Source organism: Mastigoproctus giganteus, chromosome 12 (genome assembly GCF_048544385.1).
Source record: "Mastigoproctus giganteus isolate SK-2022 chromosome 12, ASM4854438v1, whole genome shotgun sequence".
In the NCBI taxonomy this organism is placed as follows: domain Eukaryota; kingdom Metazoa; phylum Arthropoda; class Arachnida; order Uropygi; family Thelyphonidae; genus Mastigoproctus; species Mastigoproctus giganteus.
In genome coordinates, this window is record NC_143586.1 from 139,667,053 (window position 1) to 139,684,040 (window position 16,988).

General features: G+C 38.1%; 1 protein-coding gene across 1 annotated transcript in view; it reads left to right on the plus strand.

The window, feature by feature from the left end:
• Positions 1–16,988, plus strand: part of LOC150077460 (uncharacterized) — a 92,470-nt gene that overhangs the window by 54,503 nt on the left and 20,979 nt on the right. The window contains exon 5 of the mRNA XM_090385910.1: positions 10,839–11,027. Within this exon, the coding sequence (XP_090242036.1) occupies positions 10,839–11,027 (189 nt within the window). The remainder of the gene's footprint in view (positions 1–10,838; positions 11,028–16,988) is intronic.

Below are 16,988 nucleotides of genomic sequence, written 5' to 3' on the forward strand. Positions count from 1 at the left end.
AAGATTTCATCTAAATCTCTTACCGTTATCTCCTTCGCGGTAACATTTTCATCTGGCTCATTTACAAATTTGAATTTTATGCAAGTGTGCATTGACTTTATTAGCAGGAGACAAACAAGTAACACGTCTTCTTCCGATGGTTGATGGAACGCACTGAGGCGGGCAGCAGACAAACGTTTGTTTATTGACCGTACGACTCGCGGTAAGCTTAACGCGAGATTCAAATCTTTTTCAACTATCGCATTAAAAAAAAAAAAAAAAAAGATCGCGTTAACTGGAAATTTCCATCGTGTAAAGTGCAAAGTGGTATAATTTTTCAAATAGCGTTAACTGAAAATTGCGTTAATCGAACTCGTGGTATGCGAGGCCTGCCTGTACTTCGTAGGTCCTCCTTTTGCCCTCAGCACAGTAGCTATCCGACATGGCATTGATTCAACAATGTGTGTAATGCGGTTAGCAATGCAGGTATGGAGGTGATTGGTGTATCCAGACGCCTGATATGCCTTTCCATAGTGTCCCCAAGTGCTCTATGGGATTGACATCGGGGGAGTTCGGAGGCCAATCGATATGCTCGTTCGTTGTTTGGTTTTTAGGAGCATTAGCAACTAAGGCCATATTGCTCTGGGAATATGCGGTGGTCATTCCTGACCTTTCCGCATCCTACGTATTTGGTGGTAACGGGCTCGAACCCCGGTCTAATCAAGAAGCGTGTGCTATGCACTGCTGCTCCTTCCCACCTGATCGATATGCTAGAAGTCAGAATTGTGTTCCTCGAATCATTCCTGCCCAACAAGTGCCCGATGGCTCGGCGCACTGTCATCTTGCAAGACACAATCGCCATTCGGGAAAAAGTGTAATATAGCGAGGTATATACAATCAGCAAGCAGTTGACAACAGCCGAGACCACTGATACGTTGTTCCACATGCACCAGGAGGTCCAAGTTCTTGCCAGTGAAACATGCCCCACACTATACAACTGTTTCCACCGGCTTGCACTTTTGATACCATGCATGACGGATGAAGAGCCTCATGTTGTTGACGGCAAATCCGTACACGGCCATCCGCGGTATGGAGTAAATAATGTGACTCATCCGACCAGCATAACTTCTTACAGTCTTCTAACATCCAACTTGCATGCTCTTTGCACCAGGCGAGTCTTTTACGCCGATGAACCTTGGTTAGGAGAGGATGCCGTAGGGGTCGTCTTCTGGTATAGCCCATACGTGCGAGCGTGCGACGAATGGTCAAGGCAGATATTGTTCCGGGTTGCTCCACGTTGTTTGTTGTTTGTTTGTTATTTGGTTTTTAGGAGCATTAGCAACTAAGGCCATATTGCTCCGGGAATATGCGGTGATCATTCCCTGATCTTTCCGCATCCCCGTATTTGGTGGTGACGGGATCGAACCCCGGTCTAATCAAGAGCGTGCGTTACGCACTGCTGCTCCTTCCCACCTGGCTACGGAGGCGCCCTCCACGTTGTATCGGGTAGTCAACTCTTCAACAGTGCTGCGCCTGTTCGCCTGTACGAGTCGTCGGGCCCGGCGCTCACTCTAACATCAACCTTTCGCTGACCTTTGCAATTTTGCCGGTCGTTGTTTGACCATTTCGAAGCCAGTCCTGGTACACTTTAACTATGGCGGCTCTCGAACACCCCACCAGTTCAGCCGTTTGGGAAATGAGGCACCAGCTCGTCGAGCACCCATAATTTGTCCTTTATCAAAGTTCGATAAATCCTTCCTTTTACCCATCACTCTCGGCATTTTACTACCTACTAACCACTGACACCTTATCTATGCTACGTAGGTCCACTAACTGCGCACTCTCGTACCTCACGTGGTCAACGGGTCGCGTTCAGTTTTCATAGGGGTGGTCATAATTCAGTGATCACTCAGTGTACGAGACTATTGTTAGAACTCACTTGGAATACTGTGTTCGAGTATGGAGACCGCACCTAAAGAAATTGTGCTTCTTGAAAGGGTTCAAAGACGGGTAACTCGCCTGGTGAGATCGGCAAAAGGGCGTCCATATGAAGAAAGACTTCGAATATGTGGGTTCCAGGGCTTGGAAACTAGACTTGCACATTAGAGGAGAATTGATTGAGTTGTTTAAGGCTATGAGAGGCATAAGTAAAATGAATGAGGAATAACCGTGAAAATTTCGATGAAATTTTCATTGTTATAAATTATTCTAGAACTAGGGGCCATAATTTCAAGTTACGGGGAAAGATGTTTAGACTGGATTGCAAGAAGTTTTATTTTAGCCAGCGAGTTATAAATTACTGGAATAAGTTACCTACATGGGTGGTAGCCGCTCACCTTTTTGGGGAAATTGAAAGGTCAACCTCCTTCCCCTGGGAGGAGGGGAAACGCATAGTTTGTCTATTTTGTTTTCTCTTATTAATTATTTCTTTTTTAAAAATTTTTCTTCTTATTATTATTATTTTGTTTTTATTATTATTTTTATTTATTTATTTTTATTTTATTTATTTATTTATTTATTTTTATTTTATTTATTTATTTATTTATTTATTTATTTTTGGCTGGTGCAGTATAAGCCATAAGCTTCCTTGGACCATGTGGCCATTGTTAATAAAATAAAGTGTCTCCCTGAATGTTCAAGGTTGCCATTCACAAAATTTTGTGGGGAAAAGAATTACGACAGGGCATATAACTGTAATAATATGAAAAAGTACGGAAAAGGCTTATCCTAGAGAGTGAAGTGCTTTATCACGAGCAAACCACAGTCTCTGTTTCTTTTGTTGTTCTAATACATGTCATTAGACTGTATTTTCAGTTTAATGATAGAAGTTAACTGACGGTTATGCCATGCATCAATAACATCTGACCATGTAACAGATCGGGAAGATTAAATGTAACTTCCTGAAGAACGTAATATACACATACTGTTATCTACACTGAGTGTCCACTTTATTTGGTACGCCTTCCCTTCTTCGTGAAATGGGGCGCTTTTTCAGCATCAGCATCAGCATTAAATGTTCGTCATACATCATGAAGCAAGTGAATAGAACTGCAAATTCTATAGGGAAAACATAAAGTGAAGTAATCGTAGAAACTACTAAGCCTTTTATACCAAGTAAGATATATTGTTCGAGGTTTAGACTTAAATGGATATCATATTAACTAATGAGGCTAATGGCAGAAAAGAAAAATGCAAGGCACGAATATAAATTATCAGGGAACACTAAAACATACAGCAAACAGCCAAATCGAAAAAGAACACAGGCAATTTACAGATATAATATATGCAGGGCAATATGGCCTGAGTCGCCGAAAACCTTACAATAAACCAAACCAAAACAAGACTAAAATGATTAGCTATTATGAACGCAGTGATAAAGAAATTGGGCGAAAAAATAACTTTGATATTATACATTGAGTGGACAAATTAATGGGATACCTACCTAGTAACGGGTAGACCCACCTTTTGCCCGGATAAGGGCAGTCACACGGCTAGGCATTGAGTCCACTAGTACACGAAAGCGTTCCACACTTGCTTCGCCGCTGTACATAATTTTGTCGCATTCCTAGGTGGAGGATCCAAAGCTCGAACGGACCTTTCCACAGCATCCCAAAGATGCTCCACAGGGTTCGTGTCCGGTGAACTGGGAAGCAATTCCATGGTGGTAAATTATGCGGAATGCCCTTCGACCATGTTCTAGTCACCATTGCTCTGTGGGAAGGCGCATTGTCCTGCTGTAAGAGTCCACTGTCCTGCGGGTGCACGATGACCATGAAGGGATGCAAATGGTCTGCAAGGATGGACACGTAACCTGCACCGTTCAGAGATGGGTCTAGACGTACCAAAGGTCCCAACGTGTGCCAGCTGAACACGCCCCAGATCATTACCGACTGTCCACCTGCCTGAACAGTTCCTTGTTAATATGACGGGTGCATAGCTTCGTGCGGTTTCCGCCATCCGCTCGAAATAACAGGAAATGGGACTGATCGGACCAGGAGATCCGTCTCTAATCATCCAAGATCCAGTGCCGATGTTCTTTCGCCCAGTTGAGGCATAGAGTCCTATGTCGTGGTATTAGCAATGGAACCCTGATGTCGTGGTATTAGCAATGGAACTCTGATGTCGTGGTATTAGCAATGGAATTAATGATCGCCTAATGGTCTTGGTGGAGACGTTTCTGGCACCTCCCTCGTTGAAGTCGGCGGTGATTTGTACCACTGTCGCTTTCCGGATGGCTGAAACAATGCGAGACAGACACGTTCATCAACCACCTTTCTCTGCCCACAGCGCTGGCCACGATGAGGTGTTATTCGGGAAATGGCGTATTCCCGATACACTCTTGTTACTGTCTAACAGGATAGTGCAATTTCTGTACCACTCTGCGACAGAGTGACCCGTGCGTCGGGCACCCGCTATCATCCCTCTTTCAAAGTCGGTTAACTCACGAAGTTTATCCATACTGACATCGAATTACCGTCTTCATGAATTCAGTGATGCAGTGTACCTACATACCTGCCAAGCGGTGGGTTCGTTCACTAGCGAGAGAGACGATAGCGTTGCGTTGCCCAGAAATCCCAAGAATTCTGTCCTTTGAGTGTAGTATAGTGTATGTGTCTGATGAATGGCGGCACCCGGAACATCAGTTCAACTCCGCTGTGTTGCTAAAGGAGATGCCTGTAGGTATAATAACACAATAAATATGAAGGAAACCATTTCAGGTTACGTTAGGAATTCAAATTAAAGGAAATTTTGTTTAGAGTTAGACTTTCTTTAACAATTGGGGAACCAATTAGAGAGAGATAACCTGAAATAGTTAACTACTGTTTGCAAGAGAAGAAATTATACGGAAAGTTATACATTTTTAAACAAATAGTTATACAAACTGTTTGAGACAAGAAATTATACAGAAAATTTGCATAGTTATACAAGTGCAGAATATGCAAAATTATAAAGATACAAAATATACAATGATGTAGAGAATTAAATAAATAATTATACAAAAAGGGGTGGGAGGTAACCTTACCACCCACCCCTTATTGTATAATTTCCACCAGTTGGTGGGAATTATACAAAACCCACCTCCCACCACTTGATGAATGTCCTAGTCCAGCAATTAATGTCCAATCAATTCAAACGTAAACAGATATTCAGCACAATAAATTTTTCAAGATAATGACATAAATTATATTGTTATACTTTACCACAAAATATAAGGAAACAAGCTGATACTTAAACATAAACTTAATCACTATTTACACAATATGAACGTATTTACGAAACGTTATATTTTAGCACAGGTTGTTGTTTGGTTTTAAGGAGCATTGGCTAAGACCATATTGCTCCGGGGATATGCGGTGGTCATTCCCTGACCTTTCCGCATCCGGTGGTCACGGGCTCGAACACAGGTAAAAAAATTGCGCAAACAGTTGAGATGATGATGTTGTGTTATTTGGTTTTTAAGAGCATTAGCAACTAATGCCATATTGCTCCGGGATATGCGGTGGTCACTCCATGACCTTTCCGCATCCTCCCTATTTGGTGGTGATGAGGTCGAACCCCGGTCTAATCCAGAAGCGTATGCTACGCACTGCTGCTCCTGCCCACCTGGCTACGGAGACGCCTCTGTTGAGATGAATGTGACAGCTTATAAAATTTGTGCTACCAGAATAGCAAAAATAAAATTATTATTATTATTATTATTATTATTATTATTATTATTATTAACAGCTACAAAACAGCAAACAACGTGCCTGAGGGTGCAGCTACAAAGAATTATTATATAGCTTCAAAAAGCTTGGAGTATACATTTCCCAAAGTAAAGAAAAAAGTATATGTACAGATAAAATAAAACTAAATAAATAAAAGGACTCATCCGTCCTATTTAAGTGAACAGGCAGAGCACTGGTATTTCTTCACACACAATCAGAGTCTTAGAACTTAAAAGAAGAGTCTATTTTAAGTCAGGTACCGGATGAGGTTAGCAATTTCAGTTGCCTCTTGAAGTGTCCGGGGGTATCAAATATCTCAATATTTGCTTTGTTCATTGATCTTGCAGTCCTGTTGTAGAAGCTGTAGTATCCATAATTTGTTCTCGCATAGGATGGTTTCAGCAGTGGATGGTTTCTTAGCGCTCTTGTCGGAGCGTTGAAATTTATTTGTGAGACGAGATGAGGGCAATTCAGGGTACCATTTAATAGTTGGTTAAGAAGGAGTAAGTCGGCTTTATCTCTTCTTTTTTCCAGCGTTTCGAGTCCAAAGAATACACACCACTCTTGGTAGGATTTCTCATAGTATTCAAGGCCACTTTTAAAGCAAACGTACTGGATTGCTCTCTTTTGAATATTTTCAATTTCTAATTTTTGGTACGCAACATGTGGGGACCAGACCTGTGAGGCAAATTCTAGGGCTGGCCTAACATAGATTTTGTAAAGAAAGATGAAAAGTGCCAACTGATTGAAGTCTCGGTTAATTCTTTTCAGGAAACCTAGTTTTTTGCTAGCTGCCTTTACAATGTTAGAGACATGGACATCAAAGGAAAATGATTCTTTAATAAAGACACCTAAATTTTTGGCTGTACTAACTTTTTTGATTGCCTTGTTGTTGATACAATAAGAAAAATTAAGTTTGTTTTTCTTGTGTGCATTAGCAAAGCTCATCAGCTCACACTTGTTTTCATTGACTGCCATTTTGTTCTCCTTCAGCCACTGAATAAAAATGTTTCAATACGTTTCTTAAAATTTACAATTTAACAAATTTAGAGGAGAAGCTTCTGAAGTTCTGAAAGAATTTGGGAATTATGAATGAATTGAAGTTAAATTTATGTATTGATCGATGTATTGGGAATTATGAATGAATTGAAGTTAAGTATATGTATTGATCGATAATATAAAATAGGTTTATAATTCAGGCAATAACTGTCATCTTTTAAGAAAGACAGAGCGTGAGAAATTCTGAAAGTGCTGAAAGAAAGTAGGAAAGGAAATGAAGACAGATTCCTGACCAGGAGTTACAGGACCAGTGACAGACAGTAACTGTGCACAGGATTCATTGTAAATAGGGCAACAGAAAAGAACGTGGGTAGAATCCTCGACAGAACCGAAAAGACAAAGTTCGGAGTTGGAAAGGTGGAAATAGGTAGGTTTAAAATTTAAGGAACCGTGTCCTGTTAAAAGAAAGCTAAAAAACATGCTGGGAAAAAAACATTTACGAGTGTTTTTATTAACAAATGTAACTTCTGGAATAAATAATTTTGTAATTATGCCTTTTTGGGAATCAGAGCAGGGAAGTTGCCAACGGTCACGAAGAATATTTAAAATTCGTTGTTTTTCTTGTTTAGGATTGGAGGACAAATCAATTTGTATGCCATTAAATTCTGCAGAGAGGCCCTGACGAATGAAGTAAGAAAGTCCACGGTAAATTAGATATGTCTAAAGGTAGTGAACCAGATAGAACTTGTAACGTAGAGGTAGAGACGGTTCTCCATGCCCTACCTAGTACTAGGCGGAAACTGCGTTGGATCGAACCAAGCGTGGACTGAACTGTAAGCAATTTAGTGCGTCAAAACCAGGCTGCAGCAGCATAAGTGGTCACCCCCCACGGAGTGAAAAAAAACAGTCCATAAAAGTTCCTCTAGATTGATTAGTGTCACAGTGGAATTTTGTGCTTCTCATTTAATAATATTTATCCAAATTAATACACCCTGGTTAATCCAGGGATAACCCACCGTTTTGATTTTTCGAAGCCCTTTTTTAAATAAAGTATGCGTAGGAGCTTGGGTACTGCAAAATCCCACTGTAACGGAGCTATAGCAACAGTTGTAGAGACCACTCGTAATCAGAGAACTGCGAGTTCTGCTCGCAAGTTAGCAAAAGTCAATAAAAGCACATACGTGGGTAGAATTTATTTTGTGCATTGGGAGAAGCAGCGCAGAAGACACCAGCTCTCTCATTTGAGATGTTTTCGGCCTAAGAAAGTAGTGACTTCATACATATGCGCTATAGCGTTGCAATTTCCATAAAAGGATAAAGTGGACCACTGGGTGTTCAATTCAGACAATCCATTTATAGAACAGTATAGGTGGATTTCGGAAATAAAAAGGTTTGTTTAATGGTTGTTGCTGTTCAGTGCGAGACAGTGGGAGTCAGTCAACGAGGTGAGGAGAGTCCCATAGTCAGCCAGAGGACAGGACAACACCATGACGGTTCAGCTGTCCAAGAGAATCGAGTCGGCCACCGCCCTTCTGAACAAAAGGAAGTTTGAGGACTGATTTTGATGAAGCAGCAGATCATAGGCTGGTAAGTGATCTCGTATATATTATAAGAATGGAAGTTCTTGTATGCTAGGTCGTTATTAAATTAGGCAGAAAATGGTTTCGCCCTAGTTAATCTAAATGTGTGTACATTATTTCTTGTTAAATGTTAACATGATTAAATGTGTAAAAGGATTTCCTGTTTAAGTATGTTAAATGCTAAATTGTCTTAATACTTAAAGTTTGCACAGTTCATATTTCAGTTTGGGAGATTTATGTATAAAAGTTGCAATAAAGCTAATATCATAAAAAATGGATTACACTTTCAATGTCTTATACTCTAATTAATATATATTGGAAAGCTAATGTACATTGGGTTTCTCATTTTGGTATACGTATAACCTAATAAATGGGTCCAGGAATATAGGGTTACAAGAGTTTAAGTTGTAATAATGTTGTTTACTGAAAAGGGGATACTTTCCCCAGAGTTAAGTGTTCCCTAATATTTCTGAACTTAGTGTATATTGTTGGTCACATGCTTAAATATCCTTATGCTAAATAATGTCAGGGAATGGATGTTATATCAAATATATGGTAATAATATTAATAATAATGTGTGTGTAGTGTCAATGTAGTGTATGTATATTTGTCCTGTTAATAAATAATGTTGAGTTTTTTTAGAAAGTTTCTTTCCACTTTCTGCCAAAATTCTTAGTCACCAGAAAGTAATGTAATGATAAGTAGTATGATATAGTAATATGTAATGATAAGCAGTAATTTTAAAAGGGTTATTGCGACATCAACGGGGTCTATAGTTCCGATTTATAGATTTTGTTGATGTTTATACACAACGCTCGGTTCCAAACTGCAGGTTTTTCATCCCTAAAAACCCGAGAGTATACGAGATTCGGTCCTACTAATCACTAGGCGGAATAGGTTAACCAACGAGGCCAAAAACGTCATAACTGCTCTGAGGGGGAAAAAGTATTGGGAGCTCCTTAGTTAAGCAGGGGCCAAACCCATAAGCACAGTGTTGGGCCTTCCTCCCCAGAGGGGCACAGTACAACAAGGGTCCCCCTAACATTAGAAACCGGCCCTTTTCCATTCGATATTGGGAGGACGGCGATTGTATCCGCTGTGCTACCCAGGCGGACCTACTAATGCTAATACTAATTCAGTGCGACAAGGAGCAAGACAAATGATTTAAGTAACTCGACCGTGCCATGGTAGTTGACGCCACACGCGCCGATATAAGTATCACAGAAACTGCAACCCTGATGAATTTGTACGTGAATGTGACTGTGTTTCGAGTATACTGATATTGATCCAATAACCAAGTGACGTTCAGCCAAAAGCGATCCTGCAAGCAGAAATATCACTTAGACGAGTGGCGAACGGAGGCTAAAAATGTTTGTGCAGGATAACAGAACAGCCAAAGACCGAACCGTGTTCCACTCCTCTCATAAAAAAAACAAAAGGTAGGGTTTACGGTGGGCTCATGAACATCAACACTGTCCAGTGTTGGTGTCCCTTAACTTTGGAAAACGTTGCCAGCATGACCCATTCCAGTTCCTGCTATTTCAAGCTGTTGAGAGGATATATACATAGCAAAAACTATGAGTACGAGGATTAATCCTGAATCAATAAAGCTGAGTCAATAAATCGGGCTAGTGGTGGCAGTGTAATAGGTTTTTCCAACAGGAGAACTCGTGCGTGGGCAGCACAGTTGGAAGAATCGCCGTTCTCTTCACACTGGGCGGAAAAGACTTGATTTTGAGTCCCGTCGATGACGTGAAGAATATCGCGGCCTTTTCACAACGCAGCTGAGTTAGTCGGTCTCAGGCGAGGGCCAAACCCAAAAAAAAAACGAAGTTTTAGGGGAAACTTGGGTTTTTCGTCCCGCAAGCAGAAGATCGACAACAGAAGACATTCAATTAACAGACAGTATATACGGAGCAATATGACCTTAGCTGCTGATGTTCCCAAAACCCTACTACAGCAGCAACGACGACGACAACAACAACTTTCAACAGGATAATTTGCCATGTCACAAAGCCAGAATTGTACACAAGAAAGATTTTTGCCTACTGCAGTGACCTACCCAGTCACCAGATCTTAATACAACTGAATAGTTGTAGGAAGAGGTGGAACGAACTCTTCGAAGTGGTGAACCGCAACCATTTAATTTAAAAACTGTGGAACAACCGAGTCAACATAAACCATCATCCTGTGACACCCTTTCTACACCTCACTGAATCCATGGGAAGACTCATCCATACTGTTCTACGGGATAAAGAGGGACCTCATCGGTCTCAGATAAGTGTCCCTAATAAAGTGGCCTCTTACTGTACACAAAGAAAGATAACTGCTGAAAGCTATTCTCTCTCTCTCTCTCTCTCTCTCTCACACACACACACACACACACACACACACACACACACACACACACACACACACACACACACACACACACACACACACACACACACACACACACACACACACACAAACTTCCTCACAGGTAAGTGACAATTAGAATTCATAAATATATAACTGCTGAAAGATTCTTCTTCATCAAAGTAATCTTTTTATTTCTTTTTTTTCCCCCTAGTTGCATTAATCGCTATAACTGTGGTCTATACTCTGTATAAACGCTATCTCCTAAACATCAAAATATGGTTATATGCCTATGGATTCACATTTGTGAAAGAGGAAGATCTGGACAAAAACAAAATGTTTGATGCTTTTGTGTGCTACAGTAACGAAGATGAGTCCTTTGTGATATCCCAGATTGTGCCAGGTGATTTATATATCAAACAAACATGTAATTCTATCTTTTTACCTATTCATTTTAAAATTATACAGAAAAATATTAAATAAGATTCCTATAGCTTAGTATTTCTACATTCAACTGAGTGTAGATTACCATGGTTATAAGCAGCAAAAGCTTGCCTCCAATGATGAGGATTTTAGATTATATAATTACTGTACGTAATTCTGTGATCCATAGTTACTAGTCTGACAGTACAAACCATAGAACTTTAGGATGTGAATTAGGGAACAGAGAGAGATCTGAGTTCCCATGATCTTGGGGGCCTACCCAATGAACCCAAATTTGGGTTAGTTGTGGCGATTCATTCGCCATTTTGTCGAAAAACTGTTTTTTTACCCTTTTTTAAATAGGAAAAATTATAGGCAACAGACATTGAAGAACTTTTTTTATTTTATTTGATGCACTTGGATATACAAACTTTTATATACAGTTATAATGAAAAAAGGTTTTGTATACATAACAAACACCAAACATAAGTAAAAAATAAAATGTATTAGATATTACTTTTAGTAACAAAAAAAAAACGAAACAACAAATTCTCAGATCAAGAATAAAGACTAAGAAAAAAATAATAATAATACTTATTCTTAAAAATAAAATAAATAAAACATTCTAGAAGTTATATAATGTAAGTATTTTTAATACATTAAAGACATTTAAGGAGTAACTCTTCTGCATTTTTTCGCTGCAAATTCTTTTATTTTATCATCACATTGAAATTCTTTGGTTAAATCACAGTTTATGGAAAGAATTGATAAATAATTTAATCTTTCATTCGTCATTGTTGTCCTATATTTGTTTTCTATATAGGACATCCTGGAGAAGGATCGCTCCGTCTCACAGCTGGTGATTGGCAACGCCAAAAAATTTTTTAAGATTGTATAGCAATTCGGAAAAACATCGACAAGTTTCTTTTCATAAATTAGCTCGAATATATCACCGCATGAGTCGTATGAGTCTGGCCTAGTCTGTAAGTAGGATTTTAACTGAATGTTCGTCTATGTCATCCGAATAATAATCAGCAACATTAAGTGCACTTTCCAAGTCAATATTTTCGATATTAATGTCTTGCAAATCCATTAAAAATTTGAATCTTTTGCTAAATTCCCCATAGACCCCTCTTCTGAATAAATCCATAATCAACTTATCTAATGCAACGTTTAGCGTATCCCGTTTAAATTTTTCTGCTCCATTTAGCGAAACTTTCTCTGTAGATTTATCCGAAAATTTTGAAGTAATACGTCTCTTTTTTAAATCACTGTATTCTTTTTGCACACTAGTACTTAATTTTTTGGCTGTCTCCTCGTATTCGTTTAGTTTCTGATCTGATTGTTCTCGTATGTTGCTCACGAACGCTTCTAATGACGTAATTAATTTCTCACCTTCACATATGTCTAAGCCTGGGGTCTGCACTTTTTTTGTTAACTAAATTGAATGTCTCTAAAATTTCTTCACAAAAAACAATTAAAATTGCAGTTTAAAGTTTCGCCAAATTATTATATAAATTCTGTGCCTCTCTTTGAAAATCAAGTTTCTCATCCATATTGTCACTAAACGTTTCTAATATATTCATGATATCGCCGTAACTATTTTTTAAAGCTCTAACAGCATCATAGTGACAAGACCAGCTAGTCTGGCTTAAACTTTTTATCGAAAATTTTAGTTTTCTTTCACGATTTAGAAGCTCCCACCTATGGGTAGTTGCAGAAAAGAAAATATATATTTGTTGCACTACTCCAAAAAAGTTCATAATTTGAGTTGCAACTTTAACCGCTTCTCCACCAACTAGATTTAGGGAATGCGCAGCACACGGAACATAATCGGCGGATTTATTTTTTTGTTTGAGATGTGCTTGCACACCTTTGTATCGGCCGGACATATTTGCAGCGTTGTCAAAAGACTGTCCTCTACAATTATCCAGTGGCAGTCCATTTTTTTTTCTAGAAATTCTTGTAAGGAATTGAATAACGATAAGCCACTGTGACTACTAATTTTGATGAAAGATTGCACATCTTTCATACACTTTTCCCTCAAAACAATATCGTACTATAATAGCTAGTTGGTCATTGTGGGACAAATCTGGTGTCAAGTACATCACAATTGAGTAGTACTTTGCATCGTCGCTATTTATTTCAGCTATAATTCTTTTTATTACTTGTTTTCCCATAATCTCTATTATTTGTTCATAAACTGTTTTTGATAAGTACGAAGTGAAAGGCTTTGGTCGCAGTTCTCGTTGTTGGATATGTTCGCGCATGAATGGATCGAACTCTGCTAGTAATTCCAGAGCGCCCATAAAATTACCATTGTGCGGAGAGCCAAATATTTCCTCGTGATCTCTGAATGCTAAGCCCCTTACACTTAAATATTTCACCACTGCAATAACACGTTTTAGGACATTGTGGTAATATTCCGTATCTTTTCTTAGTTGCTCCTGCAACTAAGAAAATAGCTAGTGCAACTGCTTATCAATAACAGACTTATTTTCTTTACGTGTTAACCATACTAACAATGATTTCTTATGTTCATGAGAATTTTCGTGATTTTCTAAACAAGGTCCTATGTGTTTCCAGTCAGAGAATCCGGTTGTGTATTGAGAAGGGACTTTAGAGAAAAGTTGGCAGACTAGACAAAAAACACTTCCCATACTGGTAGAATAGCACAACCAAGATCATTCCAGTAATTGACCATTTTTTAATTTTTTTTCGTAAAGTACTTATTTGAAAATGATCTGTTTTGTTCTTTGTAATTCCTTATTGAAACTAGATATATATTTTTTTACATCTTTATTTTGGAAATAAGTCATTTCATGTGAGAGACAGTGATTAATAAAATTATCATTTAACTGTGTAGGTCACAAACCTACGTCAACATATTTAGCAAGCAACTCTGCATTTTCTAAAGCCTCTTCTGCATCTTTATCACTATCTTCTTGAAAAACAGCAACAGAGACTTCAGAGAACTGATAGTCGTCTAGGTCTTGTATATTTTTGTCTGGTACTGAATATCCGTCAACGTCAACATTGTTTTTAGAGGTTCTCGGTTGTGATTCTACTTCTAGTAATTCTTCGTTATTGTTATATACATTTTGTTGTTTTACTGTTTCTCTTCGGTTAAGTTATTCTCTCTTTCGCTTATTACTGCACCTATATCGTTTAGATTCTCATTTTTATTTTCCAGTACAAAAAATTTTGAAATTTTGGCACATTTACTTCTTTCTTTTTCTCTATTTAATTGTATTTTTCGTTTTTCAGCTCCGCTTTTATATTTTCTACCAGACATTTTTTTAGGTATTTATTTAATCTGAAAAGAAATTTAAAAAAACTAAAAATTTGCAATTCGCTGAACACCCTATTGACCTCTTTATCACCCCCACCTACGCAAATCTCACTACAATTTTCAGAAAATTCCAATTTCTAGGGTGTGTAAAGCGGTTGTTAGCAGAACATTAAAGCCACATATTTTGTTTACAAAATTTAACAAACTGTTAATGAGCATACAACATTTACATAAATACAGCATTTACATAAAAAAACAAATAATTACATACAAGCTTCCTAATTTCATATACATATGTAAACCATGCTACAATACACTGCTCTCTCTCTCTCTCTCTCAGTTATTCTCAATATGAGAATTATTATATATCAGTTGTATTTTACATAAAATTGACTCCACAATGATTACTCAATCATTCTCTTACCTTACCAATTTTTTTTCTTTCTATCTGTTACATCAATAATATTTACTTCAGCTCTTATTACTCCTTTAGAATCTTTGTTTTAGCCTCTCACACATAAAACGTATTACGTCTGGTACCTTCTTATCTCAATAACATTCCTTATAGGTCACCCATTCTGCCTTAATTAATATCCTAGCCACCCTTGTTATCACCTTAGTCATCCCTCTTTACTCATGAGGTTTATCTATTAATAAAATTTATTTATCTTTGCACCTCATCTGATATTGTGGGGGGAAAATATGTTGGGTCATTTATACATATGTTTTTACTCTTCTTTAATTTTATTTGAATAATAATAATAATAATAATAATAATGTTATTAAATATTCCTTATTTTGTTTTGTTCCCTTACAACTATATAGACCTCTTTATCTTACACCCCCACTTACACATCCGACTTTGCTTCACAGGAGAATTCCAGATTCAAGGGAACTTCTCAATTATGTATAATTCCCTTCGGAATGGCTGAGTGTTCGAGAAGAACAAACTAACTAATTAATAAACAACAAAGTTTATTTACATATATATATATATATATATACAACATGAGGTACAACTGAACTAGATAGCATGTAATATGACATACAAATTTAAATCAAAGATACCTTGCATATATTATTCTTATTCCTGTTTCCCTTCACTAGCTAATCTGAGTTGACCATTATATGAAAACACTTGATTCATTCTTCTTGCCCTAACTAACGACTAACACTTATACATTCACTATACCTATTTCACTTACTCCTGGATACAATTCTGTTTCATATACAATCAAATATGCTACTTTCATCATTATTCTCTGTGTTCTCACCACTCTGTTACAATATACTTGTAGACCAATCTTAACCTTCCTAAAGTCTCTATTTGTTATTAGTCTTTCTGATAAACCAACAAATCTTAATCAATAAAAACACTACACTCAGAGTTGCTCATATAACTCAATTATCTATCGTTAAAACATATTCAGAATCCCTCTTTATAAACGTTACTACTCTTCTATCACATTATAGCTATTTATACATCAATTTAATCTATTACTCATTCCTTCGTTTCCCTTGCATTATACATTAACCCTTTTTTAACATAATAACTCTGTTAGTATATCTACTTCAGAGATAACTTATCTTTCATTTTACTTTCTAGTGCTACCCCATTTTAATTAATTATTATACTATTTCACTAACAGTCCTTCTTGTTAACTTAGTGTACTTAATATATCGCTCACCTACTTCTATCTTGTTCCTTTCTTTCCCAGGGAGGTTTCAAGCTTCCATCTTAGGCTCTCCAGGCTGTCTTCTAAGGATTTCCTTCATCTTATTTCTCCTGAATCTGCTACAGATAATTTTCCGGAACTCTTGGCTGCATGGGTCTGGAGTCCTTTCTTCATCCTGATCGGGCCACTAATTTTTTGGCTTCGCTCCGTCTAATAGGGCTGGCACTTTGCCCTCACCACCTGTTAGTTTCGATACAGGGGCTGCTTCCTACCGTCTGGGATATCGGAACTCGATGTCTTAATCAAAAGGGGCTTTTTCTTTTTCCAGGCACCTTTGCTTTCGCTTATTTCTAACATTCCACTCCTTTACTTTCTCTGTTGCTTTCGTCTCTCCACCTTTTTTAAAAAAAAACACATTCACAAGGAGAAAGCTCACAGGGCGCTACCCTCGCTTCTCCGCCCCACCTTTTAATTAACTCGTTCACCAAAAAATATTTCACAGCGCTCGTTTGCATACGGGCCACTACCCTTGCCTTCCTCCATGACGGATTAGACTTTCTGCATACGGCCACTGCCCTTGCCTTCCAATGACGGACAGGCTTATTCTCGTTACACTCCATATATTCTAACACGTCAAATCTCAACTGTCAATGTTACTAACACATTTTCTACCACGACAAAACCCTCAACTGTCATCTCCTAACTCATTTCCATAAACCCACACATGAAACTGAACTCTGTGACTATTTTAACCCATTTCCACAAACACCGACAAAATCTCAACTGTCCTGTCTCTTAACTCACTTTTTGTTCATCTAAATTACGTACCGCCCTTTTGTGTTGGCCCACCTTCGCTCAGAAATTTAACCACTCATACTTCAATATTTAAATTTACATCCCGACTATTCGCTAGTGTGGGTTTCCCATGCTATCTCCATCCCTGCATATAAGCCACATATAAGCCTACGCTTAG